At 38.7% G+C, this 10,640-nt stretch overlaps 1 protein-coding gene across 1 annotated transcript; it reads right to left on the reverse strand.

Annotated features, from left to right (window-relative positions):
- Positions 1-10: 10 nt before the first annotated feature.
- Positions 11-10,616, reverse strand: LOC144632281 (putative ATP-dependent RNA helicase DDX47). Its single transcript, XM_078490895.1, has 16 exons — positions 10,483-10,616; positions 10,306-10,399; positions 8,889-9,012; positions 8,443-8,507; positions 7,833-7,904; positions 7,043-7,113; positions 6,872-6,919; positions 6,541-6,612; positions 5,770-5,828; positions 5,616-5,673; positions 5,234-5,316; positions 5,025-5,088; positions 3,058-3,195; positions 1,717-1,787; positions 721-850; positions 11-160 (listed from the first exon to the last, which is right to left on the reverse strand). Exons 1-16 carry the CDS (start codon positions 10,534-10,536, stop codon positions 32-34), a joined length of 1,332 nt encoding a protein of 443 aa, XP_078347021.1. The 5' UTR covers positions 10,537-10,616; the 3' UTR covers positions 11-31.
- Between the last annotated feature and the right edge of the window lie 24 nt (positions 10,617-10,640).

Genomic DNA, 10,640 nt, shown 5'->3' on the forward strand with positions numbered 1-10,640 from the left:
GTGTACCATCTTATTTTTCACAAAGCTTCGTTTATTTAAATTTCTTCCCCTTTTTCTTGCCGGCTACAAATTTCTTTTTCTTGCTTGGCATCCTGATCTCCTGACTGTCGCCATCTTCTTCCAAAGGCCTCTTCTTTTTCTCTTGGATCTCTCTAAGCTCCTGAGTAGAAACATGACACGTCATAGTCAGTCAATGAGAGGAGATTGGATAGGGTAAAACGTTTTCACTCTTCAATCCCAGGAACAACGTTCTAACTCGCTAGAATTAGACATTCCAGTGGAGGGGCGGGGGGGGGGGGGGGGCGTGAACGGGAAGTATTATCTTCGAAAGGAGGGAGGGATGAGGAAGGGAAGAAAAGGGGACGGGGGAAGAAAGGACGGCGGGAGGGAGGTAAACTTGCATACAATATGGTTACTAAAAACATCGACACGGAAAGCTACAGTAAGTCAATGACCATTGCTTACAGACTGAACAAAAATAACATGGGAACTACCTACGGTGGAAGTGGACTACACACGGAAGGAACTTGTTGCAGTCCAAGAATGGTCTATATATGGGGGAAGCAACTATCTAAGGAAGGGGCTGTACAAGGATATATTACAGGAGTGTTATAAAAGACATAAAACTGGGTATTTTTGAAGGGAAACAGTAACATTGCAGGTACGGTGTGAGGAATGCTGAGAGGAATGGCCTGAAGGAAGTTCTCCGCACTCTCTTACCATCTTAGCGTATCTCTGTGCCTCTGTGACTCGCTCCATGAGTAACATGACTTCCTCCTCCACCGTGGGGTACTGTGGTAGTTTCTTTCCAATAAGCTGCTCGATCCGTTGATATAATTCCACATCGTATCTACAAAAGGACGAAGCTTATCAATTACTTTTAATGCCAAGACAAGTTGTCGCGTCCTAGTAAGTGAACGTGCGAGGGAAAAGATAATGTGGACTGTTGTTTCGGTAAGGTTTTTAGCAGAGTAACTTAGTTATCCATCATAATGTTGCACACAATGAAACTTCAAAGCTACTCTGCATCTTGTCCAGGTAAAACGCTGATTCCTTAAAGAAACTTAAGGGAACTTTAATGTACAAACTAACCGAGACACTCGTCGAGAAAGGTAGTTGGAACGCTTACTTAAAGCTGATTTCCAGTCCGTACTGCGCAGACTCGGGGTTTGTTTTCGTTTTTGTTTTGAATTCGTTGAAACGTTACACTTCGGTGACAGCATACATGAAGATTTTTAGTGCGCCATTACAGTTCGTTTCGTTCAAGAATTTCCGATGAGCTTAAACGTCGGTTTGAAATAGCGTCAAGGTTCCTCTACTCGTTATTATTTGTTCTGCAAGGATATCTGGCGTTAATTATGAAGAAAAAGGTAAGTTTGTCGCGGAATTTTTAGTTTTGCTTGTAAACATTCCTTCGTGTGGGCTCACATAAACATTGCAGCCGAGATTGCGCAGTACGGACTGGAATTCATCTTTAAAGGTTATAGAAATGGTAAGCTGAACATTGAGACGGCGGTGGGGGAATTCGTAATCGAGCCAACACTTTCGCTCTTGCCCCAGTTACACTTTTCCCGCCCTTGACACCAGTTTCACGTTTTATTTCAAGCTTTGATTGGTTCATCGCACTTTGATTGACTGGCCGTGCGACTGACCACTTCAGCTATACTTGTACGAGTTATTACAAGGCGGCTCCAATAATTTCAAAATTGAACTTACTGTGTGACAAAAGTGATAGAGCGACCTGAACGACCAGCTCTTGCTGTTCGACCAACCCGATGAATATAGTCCTAAAAGGAAAATAACACATTGGTGAGCGGAGGGAAAGGAAAACGTTAGCTAACGTTTATACCCTGACACGAGAGAATAATTTGAACACAAGACCTTCAGTACTTAAGAGGAAATCCGCCAGGACTTCGAGTAGTTATTGGACAAAATTATGTACCAAAACTATTTACACCTGATTGCAAGCTTTTGTGTTACTGCTTTAAATGTCTTATCGAAAGAAATCTTTTCTAACAACACCAAACATCGAAAACGAATTTTGAAGTTCCACTGAATTCCCATGAATCGCTTATAAGATGTGAGCTTTTGCCCATAGCTTGTGAACGTTGAATATCATTTTCTCAGACTCTGATAAGAAATTGTTGTACCAGAATTATTTCAACCTTATTGCAAACTTTTTTGTTACTGCTTTAAATATCTTATCAAAAGAAATCTTTTCTAACAACACCAAACACGAAAACAAATTCCACTGAATCGCTTAAGGCGAATTTACAAAATGGCTACACGTGAGATTTTGTCTATACCTTGTGAACTTTGAAATTCATTTTCTCAGACTCTGATAAGAAATTGTTGTTCGTGTTATCACAGATAATTACTTACATCTTTAACTTTTATTAAGGGTAGCAAATAACGCAATAGGATTTAAATTATTCTGGAAATTGATTTTTGTCCAACTTTAATAAATATTACTCGACTTCCTAGTGGATTCCGTCTTAAGTAACAATGGACAAGATAGCAATGGATTACAATAAGGGAAACCTTGAAAATATACTACTCGTAATTTCAAGGTTTATTAAAATTCTTTTAAATATTTGTTCAACTGCAATTGGGTTGTAAGAAATTGTTTTCTTTATTTATATTTCTTGAGGGAACCGTTTCTGCGTTCAAACTAGCCTGTGAGCAGGCTCACCTTGGGTCACACGCGCGATTGGCGAAGAGCGATTCCGCGAGCGAAGCAATAAAGACGGGGAGGACACTGGGTTTTTCCCAGACGTGAGCCACGCATTGCGGCTTCGCTGCTCGTATCTCCCAAACGTGAGCCTGCTCGCAGGCTACGTTCAAACCTTCAATACAATTTAAAGTAAATTATCAAGAACCGGATTGCTTATATACAGTGGACCCTTTAATTTCTCGGACCTGCCGATAACTACCCAAGGTCGTTTCCCTTCCCTCAGTCCAATTTGACCCCCGGTTTTACGATCTCTGGGTAATTTCATTTCCCTTGACGATACCAAAAATTTGGATTTCACTGTGTAAGGTTTATTTCATTTTTACCTTTGAATGTGTCGGTATATCAAAATTGATCACAACATCAACATGCGGTATGTCCAGTCCTCTGCTCGCCACATCTGTAGCGATCAGAATCGATCGGTCCTTAGACTTGAACTTGTTTAGAGCGCCAAGTCTTTTTGACTGAAAAGAGATAATAAAATTGTGTATCTAAACCAGAACCTGAAAGGGAGACGCAGTTGCCTAATGGTTAGTGCGTGGGAATCAGAGTGAATTGTCCGAGTTCAAGCTCAGCCTCCCTAGGATTTTGGGAAGGACAGGGGGTATTCTGACTGTGATTTTCAAATGCCAAAACCTAACTTGTGGAGCTTGTTCCCCCTGCATTACTATCTTATTTCTGTCTCTTTTCCTTCACCATTCTTTCCACAAACGAGGGAATTTCGTTTAGTATTCCATGTACGACACGTTGAAGTGCATCGTGTTCCTGTGAAAATTTGGTAAAGATAGCTGCCCGTAACGAAGCGAATGCATCACAGGTTTGACCATATTAATGCAAGGGTAAATCAATTTTATAACTGTATTAATGGCGAGAAAACGCAGTAAAAAACCACCAGTCAGTGTTTCATTAACTTCATGAAGTGATTTCTTCTTTGCTCAGGGATAGGAATTCCCATACAGGTCCAGATCTCAAATTAAGGTTACGTTGTAAGAAATCTTCAATTTTAAGCCAGGCGGCAACGATTTGCCTGTGAATCAAGCTAGGCGGCCCACCGGGTCTTGAATACCTAGGGAGAACACTGCTGCCGGAGTCATTGTGCCACAGATAACCAAAATAATCAACAAGGAATTCTTGTTCTCTGGTGTATCACCAATTTATCATAACTGCTATCAAAAGATACATGCGCCAAAGAAGTGGGAGAAGAATTTATATTTTGAGTTTATGGCCTGCAAGGATTGTTGCTTAGGGATGCTGAACAGTAACTGTATTAAGCAATATTCCTGAAGAACTCAATTGCAAGAACAGGTTGAAGTTCAGCAAAAGTGAGCTCTTCAGATTGTTGTTTTGATTTTCCTCACACATTAGAACGCCACAAGTTGAAGGAACAAGACTTGAGCCGAGTACCTGGTGAGGATTAATCTGTGGGTACATAGAGCGGTTTTCACTCGAGTGTCGAAAATACAATTGCGTTTGCTTTGGTTTTGCGTTCACTACGCTTAGTGATTGGCTTAAAAATCTCGCGCCACTTTCTCAGCCAATCAGAAGTAAAACCAAAACCAATCGTGACTCCCTCCCACGTGCGCCGTTTTCTTGCTGGCTGGCACAAGCTGGCATAATTTCAAGCTTTGTTTAATTTGAGTCGAGACGCTTCGAAAATGTTTTTGAGCTTTATAACGACAAAATGCTTGAAGGACTGAAAGGGAAAGCAAATTTTCAGTCTTCTCAGCTAGATGAAGAGGAATTAGAGAAACTCGAAGAAGAATCCAGGCGGTGAAGTGAATGTAAGTTTGTCTTCGTCGAGCGAAACTCGCTCAGTTGAATTTCAGGCATATTCCAAACTGCCAGTTCAGTTAACAGCACAAGTAATTTTAACACTTCTAAAAGACGACTATTTCTTTGCTGCCGATAGAATTTTGTAATTTCCTTTTCAAGCAAAGATCGTTTTGAGTAATTTTGCGGTTTTCTGTCGAGTTTTGTAAACTTTTAAACCTAGTTTTCAATCAGAAATAAAACGCCAACTCGCAATGGCAGTGTTCAAGTAATCGCTTAATACTGTTTTTGATTCCTTAACTTAATGCCCTCTGAAATGATTATAATAGTAATAGAGTTGATGTTCTTAGGCGTAAATATGTTTTTGGCCCTTCTCAGAGCTCATTTCTAAAATGAGCCTGAGTCAGGCCAAAAACATATTTACACCCGCGAACATCAACTCTATTGTTATATTACTTCCATCACTCAAGTGAAAACCACTCAATTAGCAAGAAGTGTACTGTAAAGTGAAATATTGTTTTACCTGAGTCATTTGTCCGTGAAGAGGAACAGCTTGCAGACCGAGATTTCTTAACATTAATGTTACCCTGTAAAATCAAAAGTACTGGTAAACGAGTGTTAACTGTGGTTCTGGAAGGGGTATTGAGAATGGGGGTTGAAGAAAATGTCACAGGTCAAAACAATTCATAAGAGACAGACCACAAACAAGGATTAGGTTAAAACTGTAAGTACCTCTGCACATTATTACATGTGCCACAAAACACCATGAAGGTATTTCCAGCCAGTTCATTAAGAACAGACACAAGGTAACAGTCCTGTGCAAAAAGAAAATGACAAATTGATTTCTGTAATAGTTTCCAAGAATCTGTAGTGCTGCATTGCATCTTAGTGAAGCATGGCATCTTATTTTCTGCATAAAGAGCATTTTTCACTTACCGGTAAGTGTTCAAAGTTATTTGCATTTGAGCGTGCTAATGTTTAACGAACTCATTTTACTCTAATGAAGGTGGACAGAGGCCACCGAAAATTTAGTGTTTAAAAGTAAGATCGGATGAATCATTCAAGTGAAATTAAGTCTACCGATCGCCACAGACAAAGTGTACACACTGCTTACCTTAAATTTGTTTGGGATAAATAAATAACTCTGTTGTAACTTGTCTACTGTTGTATACCTGACATGAGAAAAAAAAAATATCAGAGTCTGACATGTTGTTACTGGAACTTTGAGATATTTTGACAACTTCCAAAAAAAATTGTTATACACTCACTTTGTTGAGACCTCAACTTTGACAGGATTTTGTAAAGATGCTCTTTGAAGTTTTTGAACCTGTGACAGAACGAGTTAAAATGAGAAATCAATGTTAAGCTGATGATTTTACAAACACGTTGTTTGGTTACTTCTTGTAACAATACAAGCTTAAGTTTAAAACTACATGTATGATAACAAGCAAAAGAGAAGGCAAACTTCATACAATAGTTGATAATACTCATACATGTGACTGTATAGACCACAAGTTTTGAGGGCAGCCAGCAAACAACTAGACGTGAGTGTGATATTTTAAGTGAGAATTCTGCAGGATTAGAACTAAAAGATGTTAATGGTAACGTACACTACATAATACAGCTTTGTCATGTTTTTGATATGCGTGTCAAGATACTACTGGTACTATTTGACATTGTATCAAGACTATCAGACTGTTTACAGTCCACTATTTTCCCCTGAAGTCGAAGAGATTGATCATTGAGTTTGAGCGGCCGCCATCTTTTTTGTGAGCGAAAACTGGGGAGGGTGCAAAACGCACTCTATAAACACCCCACACCCCTCCCCGTGGGCTTTTTGCAATCTCCCCAGTTTTCAGCGGCCCGTCGAACTCAACAATCGATCTTAAGACTTCATGGAGAAAAGGGGACTGTGATGATTGACAGCAAATTACTGGCAGCTCAGTTCCCAATAAAAACGTGCAATGTGCAGCTTTCAGGTCACAGCCTTTATTAGTACATTTGGGGGCCGAAATACACATACAAAGGGCACTTGTTACCTTTTTGGTCATAGTTGCAGAGTATAAATATGTTCGTCTTTCTTTAGGAATGATCTTTAATATCTTGTCAACCTTATATTTAGCAAAGGAAAAGAACAGTGAAGTGAGTTTGTGTTAAAAAAGATAGAATACTAAGTTTTATGTCCAATACATCTACTACATTATTTTTATTCTATTTACAGGGGCATGTCAGAATTTAATGAAAACATGTTCCCTGGGCTCATGACAATATTCCATGCAAAGATGATTCCAAGAAGTTGTAAAATGGCATTAATTAAGGCTGGAACAGTTCAAGATATACTAAATTTAATAAATTTTGATTCCAACAAACCTCTTTTTCAAAATCAAGATTCAATATTCTATCAGCTTCATCCATAATCTATGGAGAAACAAAATTAAGAAAATATATATTAAACACAAGGTAAAGTTTTTGTTTGGCAGATTCTTACACACATACAACATTCAATGAAAAAAAAATGAAAAATAAACAGCATTTACCCACCAAATATTTCAATGTTCTGAGGTTGAATCCTTTTGTGTTTTCCAAGTGATCTATAAGCCTTCCTGGTGATGCTAAAAGAAGAAAAAAATGGACTCTGTCAAGAGTACATTCTTTCATGATTGTGAAAAATTCTCTCTGCACACAATGCAGTCAGGATGAAAATGAGTCTTTACGATCTGGCCTTACTACATATTTCAATGTTATATGTTTCAATACACTGTACTCTGAGAGGTGCGGTAGCCCAATGGTCAGCACTTTGGACTCTAGGCGGTCTGGGTTCGAGCCCTGACCGGGGGTTATTGTGTTGTGTTCTTGGGCAAGACACTTTACTCCATATTGCCTCTCTCCACTCAGGGCCGGGTTGTTCGAAGGGCGATTAACGTTAACCCAGGATTAAAAGATGATGAAGGTTTTAATTACTCTGACTTGTTTTAAAAGTTTTCTATAGCTAAAGTTTTGTGACGTTTGAGTTTGGTCCACGTCAAAACTGGGGGATTAAATATATTTAACAGAAAACCTTAACGAAAAGTTATAAAATTGAAATGAAATATCAGGCTAATCCTGGATTAGCTTAATCGTGCTTTGAACAACCGAGCCCAGGTGTATAAATGGTTACCAGCACACTTAATCTGGGGGTAACCCTGCAATCGACTATCATCCCATCCAGGGGGAGTAGAAATACTCCTAGTCGCTTCATGCTACAATTTAAACCAAAATAAGAGTCCAGCCTGTATGGGCCACTAGGCTTTACTCACTCCCAACCTACTCTGTTACATGTACCTTTACTTACCTATTATAATATGTGGTTTCTTTGCCAACATGAGTGCTTGTGACATCATATCTATTCCACCAACTATAACAGCTGTAGACAGCAATGAATGAAACTGAGCATAATTTTGCAGAGAATGCATTGATGTACCTTTGCTTAGTAAGTATCAGATTGAGCAAAGATCACAATGCTAGAAGACAACCTGACCAGAATGTTATTTCAAAGTTGTTTTCAAATTTCAAACCAGATGTGACAGTCATTTTGAGCTCCTTTCATTCAGAGTGGTAATGGAGATTTGCATGATGCAAAATTTGAGCAAAAATTACTGTCTGACTTGTGAACTAAAACTGACAATGTCAAAAGACTGATCAATCTTGTGTGCAGATGTATTCTTTTGGCTTGATTTATGCATTTCAGGGCCTTCTCATACTGTTCATGCGCTTACTTGAGAGAATACCAGTATGTCTTTCTACTAGGCTATTAAAAGATAAGCATCGTGCAGATTAACAAAAAAGCTCATTTTCCTTTATGATTTTAAGGAAAAATAGGCTTGATGTGTGATTCATGATTGAAATCAGGTGGTAAAGAGCTACAAAAAATAAAAAGATTAATAACAAATTAACATGCTTACCACATTTGACTCCAATATTTGAACCTAATGCCTCAAACTGTTCAGAAATCTGAAATGCCAGTTCCCTGAAAGCAGAGATGTAAATTTAATTATTTTGTAATCAAAACTTAGCAATTGAACGACATCAAAATGTTAATAGTACATGTGGCCGTAACGGTTGTTCCATTTTATATCCCTCCCAATTGATCAGGTATGTAGAAATGTACCTAAAAAGAAAAAAATCGAAGTGCCAATATCCCCCTTCAGAAATAGCCCGGTTTTTCAAAACCGCTTCAGAGCAAAGCCAACTTTTCCATAACCCCTTCAAATATATTTGAAAGATCAAAGAGTTTGATAGAGCTACCCCCTCAGAAATGACTTGCAAAGATCTTTCAGAAACTCTTATCTATGGGGGGGGGATATAAAATGGAATTGCCCTGTGTTGCAGTTTTAATTTAATGACAAACCTTGTTGGTGTAAGAATAAGTGCATATAGTCTTTGTGGATTTTCAAGTAGTGTCTGAAGAACTGGTAGTGCAAATGCTCCTGTCTTTCCTGAGCCTGTTTCTGCTAAACCAATGATATCTTTGCCTGCAAATAAAATTATTTAAACTATCAACACTATTCGTACCAAACTTAAATTTTAATTCAAGTACATTAAGTTTTTCAATGTTAGCCCTTTATGGTTCATTTACATGTCGGTACAGATATTATTTCCATCTTCAGCAAGGATTTTAAAAGTGCGCGACACACTCACAAATGATCATAGTTGGCATGTTTAAACTGGCATTCAGATGTCATTGACTTATTTTAGGTTTGAAAAGCAAAAGACCTTGCCGCAGACTTCTAAAACATCACTTATCTTCAGCATGGGTTGTTTATGTTACGAAATGCATCCAGGAATTCCATACATGCCAACATGTGTTTAAATAGACATCTCAATTTGTGTGCTAATTATGTCCCTGCATGCTTGATTTGATGTCAGGGATTCCACCCAAAAAATACTAGCTGTATGGCATAAATTGCAGTGTTTCAGTAACTCTAATTGGAAGATCCACAGCCCAGGGGGGTACTCCAGCTTGCAAATGACGGGGATGATCGAATAGAGGCAAAACTCAGGACCCAAAAAAATCCATAAGTCTTCCGACATTACCCAAAAAAATCCCTGGACCAAAAAATAACCCCCTAAAAAATCCCTTGTCAAATTACCCCTAAATTGCCAGAAGGGGCATCATACCATAAGCCGCGCCAAGGCACTTTAGTTTGTTTTAATACCCAAAAAAATCCCCTATTCAAATCAAGTCACCCAAAAAAATACTTGCCAAATTTTTTAACCCAAAAAAAACCCGGAATCGAAAATTTCAAACCCAAAAAAATCCTTCGATCATCCCCGTCATTTACAAGCCGGAGTACTCCCCCTGGGATCCACAGTACTGCACTTAAACAAGCAAGTGCCGTAAAAAGAAGTCTGAGACACTACATGGATCTCTTTCGCACTCCATAATGAATGTGGAATGCTGACATCTCTTGAGCAGGGAAGGACTAGGCATGTGCTTTGTAATAAACTATAATCTTAATTAAGATGTTTTGTCTAATCTCAGTCCCAGAAAAATAGTTGACGCAAATTTGTCAGCTACACGTACTCATCTAGTGCTGAAGTTTCCAGTAACTTAAAACAAGGAACCTCAAAATAATACCTAGCAGGAAAACATGTACAGCTGTGGTTCCAAAACAAAGGAAGTTTTTACACCGAGGTAAACCCAAAATTTCAATTTATTCACAACCAGATTGCGTTTCAACATACTAAGAAGAAAGCACTTACAATCTGCAGCCTTAGTGCACTAATTTTTTGCTGATCTCATTTGAAACACCACTACTCCTCACCTTGTAACGCCACCGGAATAGCTTCCTTTTGAATTTTTGTTGGCGACTTCCAACCAAGTTGCTGACACGCTTCACAAAGAACATCTACAACACCCTAATAAAACAAATAAACATTTCATTATGTAGCTTCATTCCAAACATAAAGAATGCTAATATAAACTTATTACTTTCCCTTACCAAGGATTTAAAAGTTACTTCTTCACTCTCAACTTCTTCTCCGACGGTCGCCATTTTGAAAGTTTCTACACGTGATCGAACAGCTGTGTAACCAGGCCATGTAACCAGGCTAAATCAGTGAAGTCATGGAAACGGCTCAAAATGGCGGCCCATATGTT

This window comes from Oculina patagonica, chromosome 12 (genome assembly GCF_052425735.1).
Source record: "Oculina patagonica isolate OP01 chromosome 12, crgOcupat, whole genome shotgun sequence".
Classification (NCBI taxonomy): Eukaryota; Metazoa; Cnidaria; class Anthozoa; order Scleractinia; family Oculinidae; genus Oculina; species Oculina patagonica.